This window comes from Leucopleurus acutus (assembly GCF_964270905.1).
Source record: "Leucopleurus acutus genome assembly, chromosome: X".
Classification (NCBI taxonomy): domain Eukaryota; kingdom Metazoa; phylum Chordata; class Mammalia; order Artiodactyla; family Delphinidae; genus Leucopleurus; species Leucopleurus acutus.
Window position 1 is genome coordinate 12,050,847 of NC_139148.1, and position 26,792 is coordinate 12,077,638.

Genomic DNA, 26,792 nt, shown 5'->3' on the forward strand with positions numbered 1-26,792 from the left:
GGTGGGGGGGAGGGAGACGCAAGCGGGAAGAGATATGGGAACATATGTATATGTATAACTGATTCACTTTGTTATAAAGCAGAAACTAACACACCACTGTAAAGCAACTATACTCCAATAAAGATGTTAAAAAGAAAAATGACTGAGAAAGGCTAGCACAAAAATTATTCAAAGATATTTATACTTTAACAGGTGACAAAGACTTAAACCAAAGGGAGAGAACCTCTAATCATGGATTTTAGTCTTTCGCATTTAGATGAACTGGAAGGCTTTCTTTGACTTGGAAAGCCCAGATCTGACCATATAGACAGTCTCTATCTCCATCATTTCTAGATTCCAATGGGGTGTGAGAGGCGTGCATTGGGGAAATGATCAGGAAAGATACGCAGGCCCCACCCAGAATCATAACTGGTGGCGGAGACTTAGGAATCTGAGTGTTTAACAGCTCCTCAAGTGATCCTCTTGAACAGCCAGGTTTGGAAAACCCTGATCTGGGTCAATGCCTCATTTTACAGGTGAGAAACTTAAGTGACAAGTTATGCAATTAAAACCTATTAATTCTCAAAATGGAATTCCTTTCTATTGCAGCTGGTTTGCAGGTAACATCTCCAGGTCACAATCTGAGCAGTTACTGAGACAAAAGGTAAGTAGTCTAGTCTTTAAAATAGCCTCTAAGAATGTCTTTCTATTGTTGGGCGTGGAGGGTAATGCACTGCTCATAGAAACCTTACTGCTAATTATACAGTCAAGACGTGATAGTGTTAATTGCCCACCCTGTGGGTTACCAGGCCCTTCACACCTAGCCACTTCCTCTAAGCCCAGTGCTCTATAATAAACCACTCCAAAATTTAGTGGCTTGAAACAACAAGCTTTATGATTCTTCACCGTTCTGTGAGTCAGCGGGGCCGGCAGTTCTGCAGGTTTGGTCAGGGCCACTCATGTGGCTGCATTCAGCTGGTGGATTGACTAAGGGTGGGATCAGCTGGGGTAGTCAACCAGGGTGCCATATTCCATCTGCATGTGGCTAACTTGGGCTTCCTCACGGCATGGTCATCTCAAGGCAGTGGCTGAAGAGGCCAAGCCCCACAGTTCAGTGCAAGCAATTACAGAGTCTCAGCTTTTGCCACGTCTGCTAATGTCCCACTGGCCAAAGCAAATCACCTGGGCCAGCCCAAAGTCGATGTGGGAGGGGACTACACAGGGCAGGAATACACAGAGAGATGATTTACTGGGGGCCACCTGTACCTCATACTTCAAGCCTGTCACTAAAACCATTAGCACCTAAACCAGAGTACAGCAGATGTAATGGGGAATAAATCTATCGGATTTTGGTACTAATTGGTAATGGACTTACCAATTGCAAACTCTTTTGACCTACAAAAGTGACACTTTGCTATAGTTCAACCTAATACGACACACACCAATTATTTCTTGGAGGGGCCCTAGTGAGAACGTGGTGGTCACTACCTAACTCGCTATTTCGCCACATGCACAGTTTAATATCCACTTCGTCTAAATCTAAATTTGCTTAGAATCAGCACATTACAGAAGACAAGTTGAGCATAAATTTAATAAATGATTTGTTCTGCATCTTTGGTTTTCTAAAACCTTCCAAGGGCATGATATGGTGATATGTGGTTTTAAATTTTATTTCTGAAAGATGAAAACGTTAGGCTTGCACAAACACAAAACAGGGAAAATTATCAGAGAAGGTTAAAAATTAACTGGGGAGGAAGAGTTGAAGCACACAGGGTAGATCTATAAGGACACTGAGTGAGAGAAGGAGGAAAGCTAAACCAGGGGTCCCTTCTGTGCCAACTGGTGAGTAATCTGTACCATCAATGTCTAAAGTGGATCTAAAAGATCTACTTTCCGACCAACCTACCAGGGCAAATCGTTTTCAAGAATAATGAAAATGTTTTCTGTCCCTTCCACACTCTCCTTCCTATTTAGGGAAAAGAAGGAGCATTTATGGTTAGAAATTCCAGCCAGCCGGGAATGTACACAGTGTCCTTGTTTAGTAAGGCTATGAAGTAAGTATGATGCGGACTTCTTTCGCCTTCTTGTGTATGTTCTTTGAATATGCTGGTCATTCAGTCACATTTGGGGATAAGATCCCATCTTTAAGCTCTGGAATTTGGGATCAAAGTATTTCTGTGGAATGTGACCATTCGTAGTTGCCTTCCCCCGCCCCACCCCGTACTATCAAGAGGCTGTTTTCTGGGCGATTCTCTCCTGCCCATCCCAGACCGCAGCAGAGCGCCCAGCGCATGGCGAGCCTTTAACATTTGTTAAAGGCATCCTGCGTTATTCCCCCTTGATTCATCCTAACCCTAGAAAGAGAAAAATAATAGCAATGGTGCCTCTACACTCTTGGCCCTAGCCACCTGCTGAGCTGAGAAACCTAGCCCGGTGTCTGGTTTTTAGTAAGTCTTTCCAGTGGGAGCAGGAGGTTGAATCAGTGTAGCTGTGTTCCCTGGATGGCTTCTTTCTGGGGTGCTGTCCTGTTGGTGTGGTTAAGAGTTCTGGTGTTAAGCTGCACCTCTGAGTCCAAATCCTGACTCTGCCATTTCAAAACGTTATGACACTAGGCAAGTTTCTTAACTTCTGTGCCTCAACTTCCTCATCTGAAAAGTGGACATAATAACCATTATTATGTTCTATGGATGAAGTGGGTTAATTCACAAATTGGATCAGAACAGTGCCTGACACAGAGCACACACTTAATAAAGCAATAGTAATCACTAGCATTGTTGTTGCTGGGAAACAGTAATTCTACCTGCCTCCCTCCCCCGCATGCTTAGGTATATAAGGCCCCACGGTTACCTCAGGCAAGTCACCCTCACCAACATTAGGGTCCCCCTCCAGAGTCTTACAAGCCACTTTCCCATTGGTTGTTAGCCTTTTTGTTCCTTCTAAACATCCTGTGAAGCAAACAGGAAAGCTGTTTTTATTTACATCATTTTACATATGAGAGGACTGAGGTTCAAAGAGAGCTTTTATTTTTTCTTTTTTTAACATCTCTATTGGAGTATAATTGCTTTACAATGGTGTGTTAGTTTCTGCTTTATAACAAAGTGAATCAGCTGTACATATACATATGTCCCCACATCCCCTCCCCCTCTTGCATCTCCCTCCCACCCTCCCTATCCCACCCTCTAGGTGGTCACAAAGCACCGAGCTGATCTCCCTGTGCTATGCGGCTGCTTCCCACTAGCTATTTTACATTTGGTAGAGTATATATGTCCATGCCACTCTCAAAGAGAGCTTATAAAGACCACCCTCAAAACTAATAAATGACAGACTTGAAGCCAGGCCTTCAACAGCCAAGTTCATGTTCCCTCAATCATATCCCTGTGTCTATGCTGAAACCACCCAATGTTTTGGAATGAGAATCTGGTCAAATCTCGATTAGGGCCATTTGAAAAAAAAAGTCTATGTGTGCGACCCCTTTTTTAATGCTTGGATTGAACGACCTTGAATGACTGAAGGGCCTTGGTGGTTTCTCCATGTGCCCTGCCTTGTGGTGCATATATGTATTTTTTAAATAATTAAGTGATGAAAAAGTTATTTTATTTCGGGAATTTTTTTTACAGAGTACCTACCTCCAATTTGAGATAATAGCATGTACCATAAGCATTCACATGGCATTTTCCAGGGCCAGAAGCCACATCCCCGGTGCACCTCGTGTACTAGCTTGCAAACTTGGATGCTGACTAAAGCCAACCCAGTAAGAAGGGGGAGAAGGCTTGGTTCACTGAATATCAAAAGCTCTATGGCCCTCAGGGCCTCCAGTTTCAGCCAAACCTGATGTCAGAAGTCCTCTTAGTTAAGCTTCTTGACACCAGATTCATTTTTGAAGGTGGATACATAGAAAAAAAAAATCAGCAAATAGATGAGGAATCAAATGAAAAGAATCCCAATGAAAGACTACAGAAGCCTTCTTTAATGAAGCACCATCATTCGGCTGGAGTGAATGTGATGCTCAGACCAAGAGCCAGTGAGCCATATGCAACAAGAAAGCATCCTTTCTCCTTTTTATAACTGTAATTCTAACGAGGCTGACATTACAGCAACAAGAATATATTAACAGTTTCTTATGTGCCAAGCATAGTGCAACTGATATATACATACTCTCATCTGAGCTTTCCAACAACTGGATGAGGTAGCTAGCCAGCAATAGAAATGTACTCAAAGCCCAGTTCTTGACCGCTACGTTAGACTCTAACATCTAAGACAGGCATATCATTCCTGGTTAGCCTAAATCAACGTGCATCAATTCACCACTATTTTCTACAAGTAGAGCAACAGAAAAAAAAAAAGTTTTATGGGAAAAAGGCACAAATTCGCATGAGGAATTTAAGGCTATTCCCACCAACTCCAACCTGTACACTCCACTCCCAAAAGAGCTTCCCATCCACAGCCTAATGACCTTTGCCTCCCACCTTTTAATCTCCATTACTATCCTAAAAGAGAATTAATGTTCAGAATAATGATCCTGAAAACTGCAGGGCTCTCAATCACCAAAGGAAGATGCCGGCTTTATACTTACTAAAGGAAGAACGGTACAGAAAGGGGGGATTTTATTATAGATGAATTCTGTATGAGCACAAAGGATCCACTGAGTTCAGAGAGGAGCCCTCTTCCATACTTATGGATTATCGTGGACACCTCCAGAAAAACACTAGATGTCAAGACTCAGAAGCCACCTCTGACTTCCCTTTCTAAACTCTGCAAATGCACATAAAATAATGATTTAACCATTATGTAATCAAGCTTCACTTGTTTATTAAAAACATTCTAACATTCTTTCTTCCTTACTAGTGATAAAAAAGGAACCGTCAAACATTACCATGTGCATACAAATGCCGAGAACAAATTGTACCTGGCAGAAAACTACTGTTTTGATTCCATTCCAAAGCTTATTCACTATCATCAACACAATTCAGCAGGTAACTTGGTTCAGTTTTTCTTTTATGGGTCCTTGTTGATAAATATAAATTTTCTTGGATATTACTGACCCTCCTAATACTCTTTTTTTTAAATTGAAGTATAGTTGATTTACAATGTTTTAGGTGTACAGCAAAGTGATTCAGATATATATAATATATATATATTCTTTTTCAGATTCTTTTCCATTATAGGTTATTACAAGATATTGAGTGTAGTTCCCTGTGCTGTACAGTAGGTCCTTGTTGTTTATCATTTTATATACAGTAGTGTGTGTATCTGTTCATCCCAAACTCCTGATTTATCCCTTCCCCCACTCCTAATACTCTTAATTATATAAGGAATCATGAAAGTAGGGGGAAAATGCTCTCAAGCCCTATGACTGTTGTGATTTTTAACCTACATTTCCTGGAATATAACATTATACACTCTATAATGCCAGGAAAAATGAAGTTGAGTGAGTTCAGTGACTTAGAAGTAGAGATTCTCTTTATAAAAATATTTGCAGGTTTTTTTCTGCCTACAGAAGTAAGATGACTGCAAAATTCAAGCAATATAGAAATGTGCATCATCGGAGAGATAACCTTCATGGACAAGCTGGTGTCTATTTTGACAGAATTTTTTTCTATGCTGACACTAACATTTATTATTCATTATATATATGCATATATATAATATATATGTATGTACACACATTATCTGTTTACAGATATGAGATCATTCTATACATACTACTTTTCAGCCTGCTTTCTTTACTCTGCATGTCTTAGAAGTCTTCCCATGCACATGTGTATAGCTCACTCTGATCTGTTTAATGGAAATCTATTGTAGAATTACTCCGTAATTCATTCACTGAACCGTATACTGATTAGCAGTTGGATCATGTACAATATTTTCACATAACAATGGCTGTTTCATGCAAACATAGCTCTGTGTACCTGTATGAGTGTCTCTGTAGCCAAATTCCCTAAAAGTGGAATTTGAGATAATGGTTAAGAAGTTTAAAATTCAGACACTGTCAAATGCTATTCAGAAATGTACGCTCCCACTAACAGCAACACTTCATCCTCACTGCCCCTGGGTGCTATCACTCTTTTGAAATTTTGCCTAATTGACTGATACAAATAGTATAAAATAATATAAAAATATATAGAAATCCCTTGTAATGGAAGTATTAACTAACCTTATTGTGGCAATCATTTTGCACTGTATACATGTATCAAATCATCACAGTTGTACACCTTAAGAGTTACCTATGTTATATGTCAATAAAATCTCAATAAACCTAAAAAAAATGAAATTTAAAAATCCACTCTAAATGTCTTATCTAGACTAGTTCCACTTACAGGCAGTGACTGGATGAATTTCCAACAGTTAGTAAAAGTAAGCTGTGGGATCAGCATCAAACTTGTGCAACTCTACCTGACCTGATCACAGGCACGTGGGTGAATTGCTCTTACTCCTGGTGTTGATTTTGGTTTTTATTTGTATTTTTCCATGGTCCCAATTTCTTCAATTGTGTATTTTAACATGTAGCACCTGAAAAATACACTTTGGAAAAGGTATTGTACAAATAGATGTCTCCAAGTGGAATGATTCCACTCCAGAGGATACACAAGAAATTCCCCAGGGGATTGGAAGAAAATACTAAAATGTTTATTTAGATTTGTTTCTAAAATCTAATTCTCTTAAGTTTTCTATTTGTGAGTATATTTCATGATTCATATATTGTATCAACACAGCAGCAATTATATATACACATATTTTGGAGGAGTATGTTAATTTTTTTTTTTTTTTTTGCTAATTAAAGGTGCAGGATTTACAAGAGACCACTCATGTAAAAACTAGATAAGTAATAGAGAAAAAAGGAAGGAGAGAAACGAAACATGTGTGAGAGCTCCCAGGACTTGGAAAACATCACACATTTAAAGCAAGAAACATACATTTTTTAAAATGAGTTATTTTGAACCACTATAAATACTTTGATTATTGTAACCCAGCTTTACCATAACTCCATGTAAACAATTAAAATGACTTGACCGTTAAATGCAATTTAGGAATAAGCTCATTTTTAATTTTTTTTATTTTTATTTTTGCGGTATGTGGGCCTCTCACTGTTGGGGCCTCTCCCGCTGCGGAGCACAGGCTCTGGACGCGCAGCCCCAGCGTCCATGGCTCACACGCCCAGCCGCTCCATGGCATGTGGGATCCTCCCGGACCGCGGCACGAACCCGTGTCCCCTGCATCGGCAGGTGGACTCTCAACCACTGCGCCACCAGGGAAGCCCAAGCTCATTTAAAAAAATTCAAGTGGTTTACTTATCTTGTACCCTTGTGTACTGTTTGGATTTGTTTTTTTTAACCAAATGTATGTGCTGTGTGTATAATACTTAAATATGGGACTATAAAAAGACAGCAAAATACCTGAATAGCCATTTTTCCAAAGAAGATATACAGATGGCCAAAAGACATATGAAAATATGCTCAAGATCAGTACTCATCAGAGAAATGCAAATCCAAACCACAGTGAGCTATCACCTCACACCTGTCAGAATAGCTACCATCAAAAAGTCCACAAATAACAAACATTAATAAGGATGTGCAAAAAAGGGAACCCTAGTACACTATTGGCGGGAATGTAAATTGGTGCAGCCACTATGGAAAACAGCATGGAGGTTCCTCAAAAAACTCAACATAGCACTGCCGTATGACCCAGCAATCCCACTCCTGGGTATATATCTGAAGAAAATGAAAACACTAATTTGAAAAGATATATGCACCCCATGTTCACAGCAGCATTATCTACAATAGCCAAGATATGGAAACAACCTAAGTGTCCATCAACAGATGAATGGATAAAGGAGATGTGGTATATGTATATACAATGGCATATTACTCAGCAATAAAAAATAATGAAATTCTGCCATTTGTAACAACTGGGTAGACCTAGAGGGTTTATGTTTAGTGAAATAAGTCAGTGAAATAAGACTTATATGTGGAATCTAAAAAATAAAATGAATGAATACAACTAAACAGAAACATACTTGCAGATAAAGAGAACAAATTAGTGGCTACCAGTGGGGAGAGGGAAGGGGGGAGGGACAAGATAGAGACAGGGGACTAAGAGATACAAACTACTATGTCTAAAATAAATAAGCAACAAGTATATATTGTACAGCACAGGGGAAAAGAGCCATTATTTTGTGATAACTTTAAGTGGAGTATAATCTATAAAAATATTGAATCACTGTGCTGTACACCTGAAACTAATAAAATATTGTAAATCAACTATACTTCAATTTAAAAAAATAGTTGATGGCTAGCTACAAATGCAATAAAATAATTAAAACAAGAAAAGCTAGCAAAATAAAAATGAGAAACTTTTTAAAATAAAAGATTCCATCAAGCAACTAACTTTGATGAGATTTTTAAAAAATCACATAAAGTATTGATAGCTTTTACTCTTTGAATTTTTGCTTTACATAGAACTAGTTAGTCAAGTCAAGCAAATTAATATAACTACAGGATGAATATGGTTAGAATGGATTCTCTCTCTGCATGACAACATCATGAACTCTGTGCTTTTTCAGCTGCTCTAGAGAGAGCATAAGCAGAGGTGTGAACCAATGTAAGGTAATGTGATGTGATATAATGTCATCATGTGATGATGTGAAGCTGATTCCATTGCAGGCATGATCACACGACTCCGCCACCCTGTGTCAACGAAGGCCAACAAGGTTCCCATCTCCGTGTCCTTGGGAAGTGGTATGGACATGCCCTTGGGTTCTTAAACTCCATTTCCTACCATTTTTCATTATATATATATATATATATATATATATATATATATATATATATATATGTATGGTTAATTTACTGGGAAAAAAAAGATGGAAGACAGGGAGGAGATCCCTATTCAGCTTGTGTCAGGGAGGGCTTCAGCTCTAATACATTCATTCGTTTTCTTAAACAAACTGAAACCTTTTCTGTCCTCCCAACCTAACTCTGTAATCTCCCCAGCATTACCAAAAAGACTGACCCAGTCATCAGCCTCTAGAACCCCACTGCCTGTCCTTTCTTCTTCTGGGATTCTCTGCCTGCTCAGGGGAGCCAGTTTGCAACCTGGATCACAGCTTAATTTATTTTATAAGAAAATGTAATGATATTTTACTAAGCTAAGGGCACTGAGCACATTTTGACACCAAGTCTTTCCAAGATGCCTCTGGTTGGCAAAGGTTTTTTCACTCTAACTTTTCTTGTCAATAATTGTAGATGCTTCAGGAACAATACTGTTCTGGTGACATTATCATGTGGTCTAATAGATCATAAGACCATATCACTAAGGATTTTCTTTTTAAGTGATCAACTTAAAATTAAAAGGTCTTGCTGTTCTTCATATTGTCAGTGTTAAACTCTCATTGGAGAGGGAACCACTTGGGAAGCTGTTAGCCCCAAAGCCTTCTATTCTCATCCTAAAGAGGGTCTGTCTTGCCTTATTAGGAATCTGGGAACTGAAAAGAGAAGAGATTACCCTGTTGAAGGAGCTGGGAAGTGGCCAGTTTGGAGTGGTCCATCTGGGCAAGTGGAAGGGGCAGTACGATGTTGCTGTTAAGATGATCAAGGAGGGCTCCATGTCAGAAGATGAATTCTTCCAGGAGGCCCAGACCATGATGTAAGTTTCTCCTGAGGAATGGTGGTTTACCCTCACCATGAGGGGACATTCATGCTAACGGATCTGTCCCTAACATTTGCAAGGCCTGAATCAAGAGTCCACATAGCATAGAATATATAATGGAATATTACTCAGTCATAAAAAAGAATGGAATAATACGATTTGCAGCAACATGGATGGACCTAGAGATGATCATACTAAGTGAACACAGACAAAGACAAATATCATATGGTATCACTTATATGTGGAATCTAAAATATGACGCAAATGAACTTATTTACAAAACAGAAATAGACTCAGACATAGAAAACCAACTTATGGTTACCAAAGGGGAGAGGTCAGGGGAGGGATAGATTAGGAGTTTGGGATTAACATCTACACACCACTGTATATAAAATAGATAAGCAACAAGGACCTACTGTACAGCACAGGGAACTGTATTCAGTATCTTGTAATAACCTATAATGGAAAAGACTGTGAAAAAGAGTGTGTGTGTGTTTGTGTGTGTGTGTGTATCTGAATCACTTTGCTGTGCACCTGAAACTAACACAACATCGTAAATCAACTATACTTTAATTTAAAAATGCACCATTTTTCAACAGGAAAAAAAGAATCCACAGATCATAGATACAAATATTTAGAAGTTATAAGTCAATTTAACACCCATTACACAAAATTGGTTCTATGCGTCTCCTCTGACAAGTATACCTTCACAACAACCTGAAAGGTCATATTCAAATTTAGAATTCTCAAGGCTCTTTAGAGAAGTCAGCCTCTGGACCATGCTCCCCACCCCCTGCAAAACTCCACCCCTCCCCTTTCTCTTCCCACCCCCAGCCCCATCCTGTACTCAGTGCCGATGTGCAGACATAGCATTCAGTACATCCGAGCTCCCTCTGTGTCTCCCACAAGCAACTATCTCGGCTAGGGGTAGGCACACCAATGGCATGGTTCACTCTTGGGGAGATAGACCAGGAAGAGTCTGCAAAGGTCCTGGAAGAGGCCTCAGTACTTTGTGGGCAGGGGATTCCAGAGTCCTGGTACCCCAAGAGTGATAAAGAGATACACTGGTTCTGAGTGGACATGTCTCCTTAGCCCTCTGGCCTCTTTGTCCTGTGGGGAGGGATGCGGTGGAATGAGGAACAGAGTGGGGCCCTGTAAAGCACATGCCCAAGGGCACGAGCTTCTAGTGGCCAGGACTAAGGCACTACTGAAAACTAACGCCCTACAACAATATCCCAACACAGTGTGGTACAAGTCCTGTTCTCACCCTACTTCTTTCCTCATCTGATAAATGAAGATACCCTTCCTAATGGACCTCAGCTCCAAGCACAGCTCTCAACTCTTGGCAATTCATGTGTGTTCTCTCTCTCTCCCTCTCTCCCCCCCTCCCCCTCCCTCCCCCTCCCCCCCTCCCCCCCCATGTATGTAAGTACAAAGAACTCTTTTAATGATTATACCTCTTGTCAGCATGGTGAATCAGACTTTGAAGGGTGACCAACCATCCATTTTTGCCTGGGACTTTCCTGGTTTCAGCACTGAAAGTCCCACATCCTGGGAAACCCCTCAGTCCCAGGCAAACTGGGACAGTGAGCTGGCCATCCTACTCTAAGGAACCAATCAGCATGGTATGAAAAACAATGCTACAGCAGGCCTTTGGTCAAAGACACTTGAAACCACAAAGCCTAGCCTGCTACAGAGGAATAACATTTTTTAAAAGTTTACTTAAACACTTATATACACTGTTTACAGGCATCTCTCAGTGCTTTATAAACATTAATGCATTCAATCCTCATAAGAAGGCTATGAGGGATGTACCATTGTTGTCTTTGGTAGGAAAACATTGTTGTGTTTGGTAGGAAACTAAAGCACAGAAATGTTAAATAACTAGCCCAAGGCCACCAAGCTAGTAAAAGTGGCAGAGCAGAGATGCAAACCCAGCAGACCTTCCAGCGTCCATTTCCTTAGTCATTCTTTTATGAAGACCAAAGGCACCCGGAGAGTCAGAATAACCACTTATACTGCAATTGCCGAATTGTTTGGAAGCAGAGGTACTATGCAAACAGAAGCCTTTGGCTGGGGCTGGCTTCACGGGCACACAACCTGCACAGTGTCGAGGGCTCCTGCACTTAGAAGGGCTCCGCGCTTGGTTTAATGCTGTGCTGTCACCATTGAAATTCTTAATAATTCTTACACAAGGATCCCTGCATTTTCACTTTGCACTGATCCCTGCAAATTATGTAGTTCATCCTGTCTCTGGCAATTGTACTGTCATAAAACGGGGGAAGGGGTCCTTGATGTCAGAACAGAAAAATCCGACAGAAACTCCCTTAGGGTCATGGTGTAACCCCTGTGTCATGGTGTAACTTTAAAAGATATTTTTTCCTATTAGAGAGCTGGTAATCCTACAGAATCCTAAAAAGTCATTAACAAATCACCTAGTCATAGAGAACGAGTCCAAATTGTATCATCAGGGGAAACTGTTAAATCTCAAATGTAACGGTCAAACGGAGGCCTGAAATGTGGGAGGTGTCAATTGACATGGTATTCCTACCATGTGCCCCCTGGGCAGTGACTGAATTTGCTCAAGGAACACCTTTTATTGGGTGATAGACCTTAGTCCCACCACAAGCCTTCCCTTTGAAGGGAGCAATGCAGGTCCCTAACACTGCTCAAATATGCATAACCCAGCCTTGAGTAACATGATAACACATGTCCCTACAGTTAAACTAAGGAGGAAAAAAATAACTGAACATTTAATGAATCCTCATCTGTTAAAAAATTTGTCAAGTTGACATGTTAAATTTAATTTACTCTACACATCTGAACATTAAAGGATCATCCTGTAATGCTCATCATCATTAATTTTTAGAGAAATGCAAATCAAAACTATGAGGTACCACCCCACACGAGTCAGAATGGCCATTACCAAAAAAATCTACAAATAACAAATGCTGGAGAGGGTGTGGAGAAAAGGGAACCCTCCTACACTGTTGGTGGGAATGTAAATTGGTGCAGCCACTATGGAAAATAGTACGCAGGTTCCTCAAAAAACTAAAAATAGAGCTACCATATGACCCAGCAATCCCACTCCTGGGCATATACCCTGAGAAAACCATAATTGGAAAAGATACCTGCACCTCTATGTTCATAGCAGGACTATTTTTTTATTGGGGTACAGTTGCTTTACAATGTTCTCTTAGTTTCTACTGTACAGCAAAGTCAATCAGTTATACATATACATATATTCCCTCCTTTTTAGATTTCCTTCCAATTTAGGTCACCACAGAGCACTGAGTAGAGTTCCCTGTGTTATACAGTAGGTTCTCATTAGTTACCTATTTTATATACAGTAGTGTATATATGTCAGTCCCAATCTCCCAATTCATCCCACCCCCCGTTCCCCCCTTGGAAACCATAAGTTTGTTTTCTACATCTGTGACTCTCTTTCTGCTTTGCAAATAAGTTCATCTATAGCAGCACTATTTACAGTAGCCAAGACATAGAAGCAACCTAAGTGTCCATCGACTGATGAATGGATAAAGAAGATGTGGAACATATATACAATGGACTATTACTCAGCCATAAAAAAGAATGAAATAATGCCATTTGCAGCAACATGGATGGCCTGAGAGATTATCATACTAAGTGAAGTAAGTCAGACAGAGAAAGACAAATACCATATGATATCACTTAGACGTGGAATCTAAAATATGACACAAATGAACTTATCTACAAAACAGAAACAGACTCACAGATATAGAGAACAGACTTGTGGTTGCCAAGGGGAAGTGGGGTGGGAGAGGGATGGAGTGGGAGTTTGGGGTTAGCAGACGCAAATTATTATATAGAGAATGGATAAACAACAAGGTCCTATTGTATAGCACAGGAAACTATATTCAATATCCTGTAATAAACCATAATGGAAAAGAAAAAAAGAAGCATCCTGTAAATTGATAAGAACAGATCAATTACATAAGGACTAGTTGATGAACATCATAATAGCTGTCATGACCTACTAGAAGTGCTATGTCACCTGGTTATTCTTTTCTAAGAATATCATCAAAAAAATAACGTTTTTTTATCATCAAAAAATATTTTATCATTTTTATCATCAAAAAAATAACGTCACAATAATGCAAAATGAAATTTTTTTAAAAAGGAAAATCAGGACTAATCTCACTTCTCTAACATGGAAACTATTTTCATTTTACCTACACCCTTCATATTCTATTTTTTTTTAAGGAAATGTTTAGACATGAAAGTTGGATGCTTTAAAATGGAAATGACTTCTCCTAGGGTATAGCTTCCTCCAAATCAGCCATGGAGTTCTCAAGATGCCACGAGACTAAGCAGGATTTCTGAGGCAACAGACCACTGCTTCCCTGATTCTCTGTAGCAAAGTTGAACAAGCACCCAGAACAGCTTAACGGCTGCTGAGGTTGTCAATATCCAAGAGGAGGCAGCATTTTTCTGCTTCCAAAGGCTAATGCTCCCAGAATCGGACCCTTCCTCCGTTCCACTAGAAGGGGGGAAATTAAAACACACAAAAATCTGACAGTGATTCTTTTTCAGGACATCTGGAAAATGCAGTATGGAAATTCAGTATTGAACTTTGAACATCTGTTGTTTCCAGGAAACTCAACCATCCCAAGCTGGTGAAATTCTATGGAGTGTGTTCAAAGAGATACCCTATATACATAGTGACTGAATATATAACCAACGGCTGCTTGCTGAGTTACCTGAAGAGTCATGGGAAAAGACTTGAGCCCTCCCAGCTCTTAGAAATGTGCTATGATGTTTGTGAAGGCATGGCCTTCTTGGAGAGCCACCAGTTCATACACCGGGACTTGGTAAGGAAAGAAAGCTATCCCCAGCTCCCTCCTCCAGCGATGGGGCCACTGGGAGGGACGGCAAGGAGGGCATCTTCACTTATACTTTGCTCACTTGTGACATGCTTAAGCGCATGACATTTTTGTAATCAAAATCACAATTTCACAATAAAATACTTGAAGTATAGAAAGAGTAGAAGTAGCCATCAAGATCTATGTAGTTAGGTTGCGGTATAAAGGAAAACAGATGGAAAGGAAAGACCTTGGTCACTTTACTGTTTCCCGGAACCATTTAACCCAAGGTTACCTTTACTCCAGGAAGGGTTTAGTGCTAAAGGAGTTGTTCAGTACCATAACCCAAAACACAAGAAATGAAATTTGTGTGTGTCTTTGGGTCAGGGTGGGCATGGAGAGCGTTCTGCTTGGTTTGCACTGGTATTGATTGATCTTTAAGATTTTCTTGTGCTGAACAGCAAACCTGCCATGCACCCTAGGCCAGTGTATTTGGGGTTCCCAGCGCAGCAGTTACGCCTTCAAAGCGCCTGTTAATGCACGGTGCCCTAGCAGTGTGGAGAGGGAACCCCTAGACATGATTTTTGCCTTCTCATTGATGAGCTCATGTTCTGTGTTTAGTGTCTAACACCTTTCGTGCTGTTTGACAAGGATGGATGCTTGAGGCAAAATACTTATGGGAGCACATTTTCATTCTGAAAAATGGAAAATTGCGAAGGAAAAAAGACAACTCCTATACTCTAGATATTTCCTTTGAAATAGAGCATTTGGGGTTGTGATAGGCAATCTTCGATTTTGCTGAGACTTCTGCCAAAGAAAAGGAAAATGTCTGATTTTGATGCCAGGGGATTCTTGGTCATCTTTACTACTTGGTAATTTTGCTTTCCCTCTAAAGGCTGCTCGGAACTGCTTGGTGGACAGTGACCTCTCTGTGAAGGTTTCTGACTTTGGGATGACGCGGTAAGCCAATTCCCACAGGGCAGCCAATGCAACAGGGGTTTCCATTCACATCAAAATGCGGATATAGAACCTGCTCTCAATCAGGGGCTTAGAAACCGGGATCCCCTCCCCCACTCTACCTCTGCCCACCTCATTTCTCCACCCATAAGATGGGATTGTTCTTCAGAAACTGCCCCAAGTCCTTTTTAGTTCTTTCAACACCTTGATAAATATTTCCTAAACTTAAGAATAAATTCCATGAAAATCTTAAATATTCAAATATAACATGTTACAGCCAGACGTACAACCCAGAAAAGTTTAAAAAGCCTTGACTGAGTGAGTGTGTGTGTGTGTTGTGGCTCCTTCACCCCTTCTGGCTGTTTCCTCTTAACACTGTATGTTCAAATGGACAGGGCATGAACACTAGGACAATTTTTCTTGCCATTTTATTAAATTTCCTGTATCATCAGGTAAGGCAGTAGACTCAGATTCTCTCGGTGAGCACTCTAGCAACACTTCAGGATTTGAGAAATTAGTTTGAGTATGACAGCAGTTTAACAAGAGTCTTCCATTTCCTGAATTCTGAATCCTTATACTATGTAAGCCTCAGAGTCAATTTTCATGGTTTTACATAGGAAATGAAGACATACATGGTAGCCTTTCCATTCAACAAACATTTATTGAGTGCCTACGCAGCGCCTGGGCCTTATGAGAGATACTGAAATGTATGGGATACTCCCTGCCCTCAAACTGCCCATGGTTTAGTCTACAGGGCAAGTAGATGTCCCTGCCATTGAGACTAAATACAGCTATAAAGTTGTGCCCACTCAACATAAACTCATGTCATTCTGAGGAGAGATAACGCCGTTTCAAAGCGATCTGAAGAGGTGACGAAAGCCAGCTCTATGTTTAGCCAGCATGGCCCTAAAACACCATAGGAAGATCTATTTTTTTTAAGTCTTCTCCGAATTTCATTAGAGAAGCTGCTCCTCTTCTGGGGCCCCTCAGGGTTGCCAGGGTGTCCCTTTAGCTGCGTGCTCCCTGCCACCCTCCTCTGACCATGCACTTCCTCTCCAACGCCCACACTTCGAATGTGTAGCTCGCCGGAGCGCAAGAGAAAAAGCTGCTCACAGCTGCTCAGGACAGGGAGAGGCTCCCAGGCCGAGGGAGCTGATCCCACTTTGTTCTCAAAGCAGAAATATGGGCTGTTACGCCAGCATCCAGGGAATATACTGTCAAGTTCTTTGTAACTTGGGAAAAGGGGGCTGCACGTCTTGCTCTAAATAAGGGATCCTGGAGGCCATGCACCAGGCCCTGTTGGTCATGAAGCTCTGGGGTCACATTAGTCAGATGCCTGTGATTGAACTTGGTCCTGATGATTTGAAGGAAGGTTTAGGTCATGAGCAGAGCCCAGTCAGGGGTGTCAGGGTTGTTTCTGAGTGTCTGGTGGTGTCTGAGGAGCTGAGGGGGCTTGGGAGGGAAGTATGGAAGGTGCTATATGTAATCTTATGGAAGCATTATTTATTATTACTATTATTAGTATTTCCCAGAATGATTTGCCACACCAGCTTTTTCAGCTATTTTAAAGTACAATAAACATCTCCAACACATTTTTGTGTGTGAAGTTTTCCTATAAATTATATCCAAAGTTTTAGTCTCCATCATTTTCATTTTTCTATTTTCTTGAGTTAGTAGTCATTATTTATGTGTTTTTTGTGGGCTTCTCCTTGATTAATTGTACAAATAATATATGCTTATTGTAAGAAATATAGCAATAGTGTATAAAGCAAAAAGTAGAATCTACCCCCCCACCCATTCCCCTTATTTTCAGCACTAGGAGTAACTATGACTGACACATTCAGTGGATGTCCTTTCAAACCTGATTCCTAAGTGTACCCAATCATATACACAAATATGGACATTTACTGTTTGTCCCCACAAAAATGGAATCACATTACCTATACATGCTTTTGCACTAACCATAAACCATAGGCATCTTTCTATTTTGGTCAGTGTAGAGTGATCTCTTTTTTCATGGCTGCATACTATTCTATTAATGTACCATATTATATTTAATCACTCCTCAGCCTGGGGACATTGAGGTTGATTGCATTTTTATCGTTATTATAAACAAAAGTGTACTGCATATCTTGAGCATATATTTTTATGGTCTTGATAACTTCATAGGATATTATTGCTGTCCATCATTGTTTACAAAAGATTAGAAGTTATAGCAAAAGATTAGAAGTTACACGGTTAAACAAATTACGTTAATCCGTAAGAAGGAAGACTAGTCAGCCATTAAACATGATGCTGTAGGAGAATGTAACCATGGGGAGAATGTTCTTGATATGCCCTTAAAGGAAAAATAAAAGCAAACCTCAATACAACAGAAACCCAATTTTGTTCAAAGTATATATAGAAAAAAAAGATTTGAAAGTACAAGCGAAAATGTATCTTGAGTGGTAGCATGTGACAGGTTATCTTTGGGGTGGGATTCGGAGTGATTTTACTTTTACTTGTTTGTGTTTCTTTCTATTCACCAAATATTTTGCATTCAGATTTTGCTATTTTCAAAGTTAGAGATCATTTTTTTAAATGCTTACAAGTCATAAGCAGCCTCTAGCTAAGCTCACACACCGAAAGGAAGCAAAAGGTCTGGAAAACCAAGGCCCTCCGCTGAGACCGGACGGCGGTATGTCCTGCATACTTGGCTGAAGGACTGTGTTGATATTTTCCTCTGCAGGTATGTTCTTGATGACCAGTATGTCAGTTCGGTAGGAACAAAGTTTCCCGTCAAGTGGTCAGCCCCAGAGGTGTTTCACTACTTCAAATACAGCAGCAAGTCAGACGTATGGGCGTTCGGTAAGAATGTGGCCACGTGGGACCCAGCCCCATTGCATAAGCTGGCTTCCACAACAGGAAACCACAAGAGAAGCAACATCCATTTTCAGCAAAAGCTCTGGGCACTTACAAAATTACATGTATGGTCAGAGACAAGCAAGGGATTGAAGAAGGTGATGGTGACCCTTTCTTGTGCTGGTGTTAGGATGTCTGCCACGTATTGTATAATTGGCATCCTGCTAGCACCTTCTCATAAAATCAAAAGGGATAAAAGCTTTCCCACTGAAGATTTCAGTTTTCAAAAAGGAGTCACCGAAAACTAAAACCCAGTTTGCATGAGGTACAAAACGGTGAAGGGCTTAAAATGAAGTCATCGACTTTCTGCACGGAAGCGGGGTGATAATCATTCCCTTCTGAATTGACCAGTTTGGGGGGCATGCCTGGTGTAAATACCAAACATGACTCAGCACTTTCTTTGGCCCATCCCAACTTCAACTAGTGTCCCTGTTAAAATTCATCATTTAGGTCAGGGGTCAGCAGACCATGGCCCAGGACCAATTCCAGTGGCCTGTTTCTGTAAGGAAAGTTTGATCGGAGCACAGCCATGTCCTTTGTACATATGGTTTATGTATTGTCTGTGGTTGCTTTTGTGCTTGCAACAGTAGCTGTCACAGAGGCTGCATGACCCTCAAAGCCTAGAAAACTTACTTTGTGGCCCTTTATAGAAAGAGTATGCTGACCCCTATTTTATTGAAAGATCTATATTGAAATTTAGTAAACGTAATTAGACAACAGAGACAATTCTTAAATTGTGATTCTGTAGATTTTCTGGTATTTTTCTACATTGGGAGGAATGTCAGGCTTGTTTACAATCACTGTCAGATGAGCCCAGGATAAATATTCCAAATTATCATAAGGCTATGGAATCTATTAAATACAACTGAGAACTATTCCATGCCTGTCTGAGTCCATAAGCACAATTTGACTTTCTACATGACAGCCTGAAGAAAGGAAAATGTAGTCAGCTGTTTAGTTTTCTATGTGACAATTGTTCAAAATAATTACTCCTTTTGTAAAATTGGTACTGTTCATTGTAAAAAAAAATAATAATCCAATGTATACAGAAAAAGGAAAAACCACAGAGAGCATTTTGGTGAATACTTGATGTCATTTTGTGCTGATGAACTTGTCAGAATTAGTTTCAATCTCTTTGTGTCAAATGATATGCCTTATGAGAGATATTTTTAAAAATCGGTATCCTTACTCCATAGTCACAGCTGGGTTTTGACCAAAACATTGCATTACCCAGGTCGACTGCTTACCTTATGTGCCAGAATTTGGCTCCAAATATTTTCTGGCTGTTTCCAAGAACTAAATTCATTCTTAAATAATCTGTCCCCAGTGAAGATACTCAAAATAAACCAGGACCTCTGAAAGCAATTCTCAAAGAGGAGTCCCACAGATATTTTAAGCAATGATATTATTCTTGAGATAAGTGGTTAGCCTTCCAAAGAGACAACTGTGAAAGGGGCAACACGTTTTTTGATGGTTGTTTTAGAATATTTGTTTAAAAAAACCCACAGCCACCATAACTTGTAACATTGCCTTACTGTAAATATTTTACAAAAAAATCTGTAGCCCTAAAGGTCAAAGAAGTTTTGAAGTTAGTACTTCAGTTATGGTTCTAGAACAATTTTCTCCCTTCTTACATATTTCTAGTTTTCCAAGCTTTTGAAGCTGGCTGAGTGCTGGAATTCTCTGGCTTGGCCAGTACATCACAATGGCCACCATTTAGAGAGCAGTTAAAATGTCTCCAGTGCCCTTCTAAATGCTCCGCGTGTTTTATCCTATTCAATCCTCACGACAACTCTGTGGTGTGCAGATATCCGCATATTACAGAAGGCAAGCAGAGCTGAGAAGGACTAAGAAAGTCGCCCAGCCTGTAAGTGGCAAACCTGGGCCTCAAAAGGCACGTCTGACTGGCCCCAAACGCAACCCTCTTGACCACCATGACCAGAACTCGGTTTCTTAACCTGGAGTCCACCATACACTGGATACTTCCAGAAAATACCCTGTGAACTTCCAGACAAGGAGCCCGAAAACGCTGTGCATTCACTTCCCCGAGGAAAAGCTAATGCTTTTAATCAGATCCTTGAAAGGACACCTGACCCACAAAGTATTCTAGAACACTGAGGCAATAGAAAAGGAGGAGCGTTGCCCATGATTTTATCTTAAATTTCCACCAAAAGGTAATTTGATGGTGCAGTGAAGCTGTTGCCAAGGCAGAGAAAGGGCGAGGACTCCCATCCATTACTCCTAAGGGCTGGGGCTGGGGCTTGTCACGGTGGGTTGGACCAGGCCTCAGCCGCCTCTCTGAAGCAGCCCAAGGGCCTTGACCCCAGGGAGCTCCCCCTGCAGCTGCCCTGGCGGGTTCCCCGTTTCCCGGCAAGAATGGGCGTCCGGGTCTCAGGGAACAGGGAGAAGAGAGCCTGGGCTCCGTAAGCTATGGTCCAGGCCCGCCCTCCCTACCCCGTCCTCCATGCTTGGACTCATCCCCCAGGGATCCCGGCTCTGACCCAGAGCCTTCCTGACCTGCCGCGTGAAGCTCGTTCGACAAACTGTACCTTTTGACGCTGGCTCTCTCTCCTCTGTCCGCCGCCGCCCTCCCCATGGCGCAGGGATCCTGATGTGGGAAGTGTTCAGCCTGGGGAAGCAGCCTTATGACTTGTACGACAACTCGCAGGTGGTCATGAAGGTCTCCCAGGGCCACCGGCTCTACCGGCCCCAGCTGGCGTGGGACACAGTCTACCAGGTCATGCACAGCTGCTGGCACGAGGCGAGTGATCCACTGGCGGGAGCGGGCACGCGCCGGGCGCATCCGGGCCGGTGGCTGCGTCACCGCCGGAAGAAGCGTTTTTGAGGCGGGGGCGGGGGTGGGGGCGGGGGCACCTGCTACAGAGCAGGTGGAAATGGCCCTGGGCCCCTGCCTTCAGGTGTTTGTGATCTGAAACCAGCACTGTAGGCGCCAACAACTTAACAAACAACTTATATCAGCAGTGTTCTAAGGACTTTACGAATATTAACTCATTTATTCAACAGGAAACACACTATGAGTAGGTACTCTTATCATGGCTAAAGGAACAGAAGTGGAAACAGAGACCCAGAGAGGTTAAGTGACTCGCCCAAGCTCACACAGCTAGTAAGAGGCAGGCTGGCTAGTGTCAGAGGCCCTGTTCTCAACCACAACACTAGAGGGTCTCTCCTCAAGGAGAAAATGTGTAACAGAGAACAAATAACACGTGTAGAGAGCACAGAATGGACAGCAGTCTGTTCTCCCTTCCCCTGTCTCCCAAGTGCTGAATAAAAGCCTTCCATGCAGGGAGAGAATAAGAGTATCTTTTTTTGTGGGACTGAAAACAGAAAGTAGCTTATAATTATATGTGCAAATTAGAAACATAGACAAGTAAGTACAGGAAGGAAGAGCTCAGAGGACACAGGGAGCCCAGCTTCCGGAACGCATCGTTATCTGAGCCAGGTCTGGAAAGCCCTACAGAGCTTCCCCAACTATGTGGGTGGAGACACAGTTCAAGGGTGTCCAGGTGAGAGCGACCAGCACAAGCACAGGTGAGGAGGCAGGAATGAACACTGCATGCTTGGCTGGAGCTGTGGTTGGAAGGGCTGGAAATGGGTTTGGAAGAGTACGTCTGGTCCTGTAGCCTGAATGACAAGGAGAGGAGTGTGAGTTTGGCTTTCTATAGGCAACACGGAGCCCCTGAAGACATTTGCGAGTGATGTGATAATAAGAGACTTCTAAGAACATTCATCTAAGAGCCCGCAGCCCATAGCCATTATACGGTGTGGCCTCATTGACAAACGGGCCTAATGCTGCCGTCATGCGTTCACGCATTCATTGATTCACTCGTAAGAGACAGATCAGTGTCGTGGTTAAGCGTGTGGACTCTGGAGCCAGAATGCTAGCTCTGGGTTGAATGCTAGCTGTGGGACCTTGCATAAGCCTCCTAACATCTCTGTGCTTCACTATAAAATAGTACTTAACTGATAGGATTATTGTGTGGATTGAATGAGTTAATATTATAAAGTCCTTAGAACAGTGCCCGGTATACAGTAAGTGCTCTAAGTGGTTGTCATTGTTGTTACATATTAATAGAGCAGCTGTGCACCAGGCACTATGCGGGTGCTAGGAATAAATGACTGCACAGGATTTAAAGAGTTCCTCATCTCTTGTGTTGGAGCCTAGAATTCCACTTTGGAAGAGTTACTGACTGCATCACGTAACATTTTATCTTTTAGCTTAAATTCTTCTTGGAATATGGGCACTTGGTGACTTCCCACCCAATGTCACTTGAAATACTAGCTAAGGCTCCCCCACTCTTCTTTACCCCAAATGTAAAGGGGATGAGAGCCTTAGGTGGCACTAGAGGGTCAGACTGGGTCAGAGAAGGGTTAGAGACCTGGCACTGCCCACAACCAGGCAGACTCACTGCTGTCACCTGGCCGATGGAGAAGAGGAGCAGACAAGGGTGTTTGAGTTGAAGCTGGGACCCTCCCTGGCCCTCCCCACTCCAGCTCCTGGGAATGTGCCTGCACCGTCAGATGGACAGGGGGCCCTGAACAGGAAGGAACTGCCTTCTTCCTACAGCTGGTCCGTAAAAGTGTGAGAATTGGGGCAGAATCCATTGAGAGGGGGTTGCACGGGGGCAGTCCCCAGCTGAAGGTCCTGCTTATAGTGAGTGTTTTGTAGTTTAGTCTCCCTTCTTTTTGGTATTTTATTTCACAATTTTGGGGAGAAAATTCACAATTTTCATTAGATTCCAGTTTAGCTTTCCCGTATTTCTTTGTACAAAAATGAACACGTATGTATAGGTGTGTGGTTTTGTTTCCCTTTCTTTCTTACAAAAAAAAAAAAGAGCATACAAATTCCTCTCCACAGGCATCGGCCCTCTAGCAACACAGACCATTGTTAAGCTTCTGAATTCCTGCCGATCTGATAGACGAGAAATGGCATTTTAGTGCAGCTTTCCTAGGTACATCTTTCATTATGAGTGAGGCATATTTTGAAGAGCCATATGTATATCTTTCTGAGAATTATATGTCATATCTTTTCCCTTTTTCTATAAGGTTTTTGTTCCTCCCACCTCAATTTTAAAGATCCCTTTAGAAATTCAGGAGATTAATACTCTATCTCTGACATAAATTGTAATTATTTTCTCCCAGTTTGTCACTTATCTTTGATTTAATTTATGATGTTCTTTGCCATGCAAAACTTTCTTTTTAAAAAAATACAGTTGACTACATCATTATTTGCTTCTTTTGCTTCTGGAAACTGAGTTATAGTTAGATAGGCTTTGCCACACCCAGATTGCAAAGGCGTTCACTCAGATTTTCCTCTAGTAATTTCATGGTTTCATTCTTTTACATTTAAGTGTCTGATCTAGTCTGTTTGTTTTGGTATATGGAATAAAAAGTATGGATCCAAAGATTTCGTTTTCTAAATGACTACTCAGTTGTTGAGGCACCATTTATTAAAAGACTATGTTATCCCCAGCAATAACATTCTATCGAATGGTGTCAAAATACCCAGTAACAGGATAGTAAATTTGCAAAGGCATTTGGATTCATTTTGGGACTTTCTCTTCTATTCTCTGGTCTCTATTCATGTGTTAGCACTGTATTGTTTTAATTACAGAGACTTTATAACACTTTTTTTAATGTCTAATTTTTTTGATTAATTTTTGTTGGAGTATAGTGATTTACAATGTTGTATTAGTTTCTGCTGTATTTAACATGTTTTAATACTAGGTAGGCTAGCACCCCCTCATTGCTCATCTTTCTTTATAGTTTTCTTAGCTATTTTACTTATTTAAAAATCCACAAACTAGATAATCAATTTGTTCAGCTTGAAGCCAGCTTGTTCATATTTTGGAGGAGACTGTATTTGGTTTGTATTTTTGTTGTTGTTTTTGTTTGTTTGTTGGTTTTTTTTTTTGGTTTGTATTTTAACTCGGGAAATTGACCATCTTTATGGTATTGGTGCGTCCTATTCAAGGACAAGCAATGTTTTCTTCTATGTGGTCAAGTCTACGTTTGTATTTTTCAGCAGCGTTTTAAAGTTTTCCTCATTTGTGGGGGGTACATTTTTGTTCATATTTTATTGAGGTGTTGTTGCTATTGTAAATGGGGTTTTCTCTTCCATTACATCTTCTAATTGGTTATTGTACACATATAGGAAGGCTATTGGTTTTGTAAGTTAATTTTATATACTGCTCTCCTGGTGAATTCCTTTATTATTTGGGTTGGTTCTATCATTAATTCTCTTGGTTTTCCAAGGTCTGCAGTCGTATCTTATGCAAATAAAGATACTTTTTCTTCCCCAATTCTTAGGGCTCTAATTGTTTTCTCTTTAGAAGAAATGTCTATAGTGTTTCCACATTGTAAAATTTGCTAGTTTTAGGACTGAGGTATAAATATTTTACATAGTTTATTTTTAATCATAGCCCTCATAAACTAAACCATTGGGTTTTTCTTTTATTTAGCTTCCAGAAAAGCGGCCCACATTTCAGCAACTCCTATCTTCCATTGAACCGCTTCGGGAAAAAGACAAACCATGAAGAAGAAATGAGAAGTTCTGATGAGAATGAGTGTAAATGTTGGCCAACATTTTCATTCTTTTTAAGGGATGTAGCAAAGCACAGACATTGTAATTTAGCTAGTTCTTCTTAATGGTATTTTGTGTGCTGTTTGTTCTATTATCTAGAAATGAACAAGGTAGGAAACAAAAGATGTCCTTGAAATTTAGGTCAAATTAGTAATTTTGTTTATGCTGCTCTTAATATTATACTTCCCAGCCTATAGCAGAAGCACATCTTCTGATTGATTGCAAAATAGAGAGGGTGTGTACCATATGTAAAGATTGAACAGAATTGAAAAATTGTTGCATATTTGTTCTTTTCGTAATATCACCACTATCATGATAATTAAATATGCTATTAGCAAGTATGGAAATTGTGACACTTGCCTTCATGTTTCAATGTTCTCAATCTTTAGCATGTATGAGAATCAAATGGAGAGTTTATTTAAACACAGGTTCCTTAGGAACTACCCCAGAGATTCTGGTACAGCAGGTCTGAGTGCAGCCCAAGAATTTGTATTTTTAACAAGCTCCCAGATGTTTCTGTGCAGTCAGTCCAAACTGCCCTAGGGGACCTCATTATGTAGTGGGCACCGTTAGGTGGTCCATAATTCAATCCAAATGATACAATTCTCATTTGATATCCAAATCAGTAAAATGAATTCATGTCATTATGTACACAAATATAAAACTAAAGTTACATAACATAATTCAATAATATACTATGTATCACACAGACACAATTTTTAAAGATGCTAAGGTATAACTTGATGCCTTTTTCCTTACACTTAACTATTTTCAATTTCAACTCAAGTATAACCACGATCTTGTATTAGATTGTTGCTTTGTACAGTACTCCCCCCTTATCTTCAGGGGATACATTCCAAGACCCCCAGTGGATGTCTGAAACTGAGGATAATACCGAACCCCATACATGCTATGTTTTTGCTATACATACATATCTATGATTAAGTTTAATTTATAAATTAGGCACAGTAAGAGATTAACAGCAATAACTAATAATAAAATAGAACAACTATAACAGAATACTGTAATAAAAGTTATGTGAATGTGGTCTCTCTGTCAGAGTATCTTACTGTACAAATTGAATGCCTTTTTCATTTTAAGTAAGCATTTACACACTGCGGCCATAACTTTTGCAGTTTGAGGTGTGACAGCAAAACTAGTATGAATTTCTTTTTCTTCCTTCGCAATGTCACCGATGAAAGATTTGGTCTTACCGTAGGTTTCAGCCCCCTCAGCGTCTGATTTTTTTTCTTTCCTTATTGAGACCTTTCACCTTTTTACTTAAAGGAAGCACTTTAGGTCTTATCTCTGGCATTTCCGAATCACCAGTATCACTCCTCTGGCGCTTTGGAGCCAGGATTAAGTAAAATCAGGGTCACTTGAACACAGCAGTGTGGCACTGCGACAGCAGATCTTACAACTGCAGCCACTAATTGACTAACGGGTGGGACATGCTGGCCAAAGGGATGATTCAGATCCCGCGGAGCAGAGCTGAAATCGCGAGATTTCATCACGCTACTGAGAACGGCACGCACTTTAAAACATATGAATTCTTTATTTCTGAAATCTTCCATTTAATATTTTCATATAGTGGTTGACCGCGGGTAACTGAAACCGTCAAAAGTGAAACCGCAGATGGGGGGTGGGGGAGGGTGGGCGCTACTGTAATCGTTTAAAATCCTTGAGTTTGGGGCCCTGGGGCTTCTGGCTAGTTTGATAACTGAACTTTCTCTTTCGGTCTTCTATCTTGACACAAAGGTACAGGAGTCCTATTTTACCTTCTTATGGCTATTACTAAAAGGTGCCTTAGCTTTCAAGCTTCCTGGGAATGCCCACCCTCACGGTCTGGAACTGAACCCATAGGTTTT

General features: G+C 40.8%; 1 protein-coding gene across 1 annotated transcript in view; it reads left to right on the plus strand.

Moving 5' to 3' along the window:
• The window catches only part of BMX (BMX non-receptor tyrosine kinase), a 49,576-nt gene extending 23,645 nt beyond the window's left edge, over positions 1–25,931 (plus strand). Inside the window, exons 10-19 of the mRNA XM_082865304.1 lie at positions 589–643; positions 1,954–2,033; positions 4,825–4,952; positions 8,640–8,714; positions 9,450–9,621; positions 14,258–14,474; positions 15,361–15,425; positions 18,151–18,269; positions 20,927–21,084; positions 24,803–25,931. Coding sequence (XP_082721430.1) covers positions 589–643; positions 1,954–2,033; positions 4,825–4,952; positions 8,640–8,714; positions 9,450–9,621; positions 14,258–14,474; positions 15,361–15,425; positions 18,151–18,269; positions 20,927–21,084; positions 24,803–24,877 — 1,144 coding nt within the window. The 3' untranslated portion in view covers positions 24,878–25,931. The remainder of the gene's footprint in view (positions 1–588; positions 644–1,953; positions 2,034–4,824; positions 4,953–8,639; positions 8,715–9,449; positions 9,622–14,257; positions 14,475–15,360; positions 15,426–18,150; positions 18,270–20,926; positions 21,085–24,802) is intronic.
• Positions 25,932–26,792: the final 861 nt, after the last annotated feature.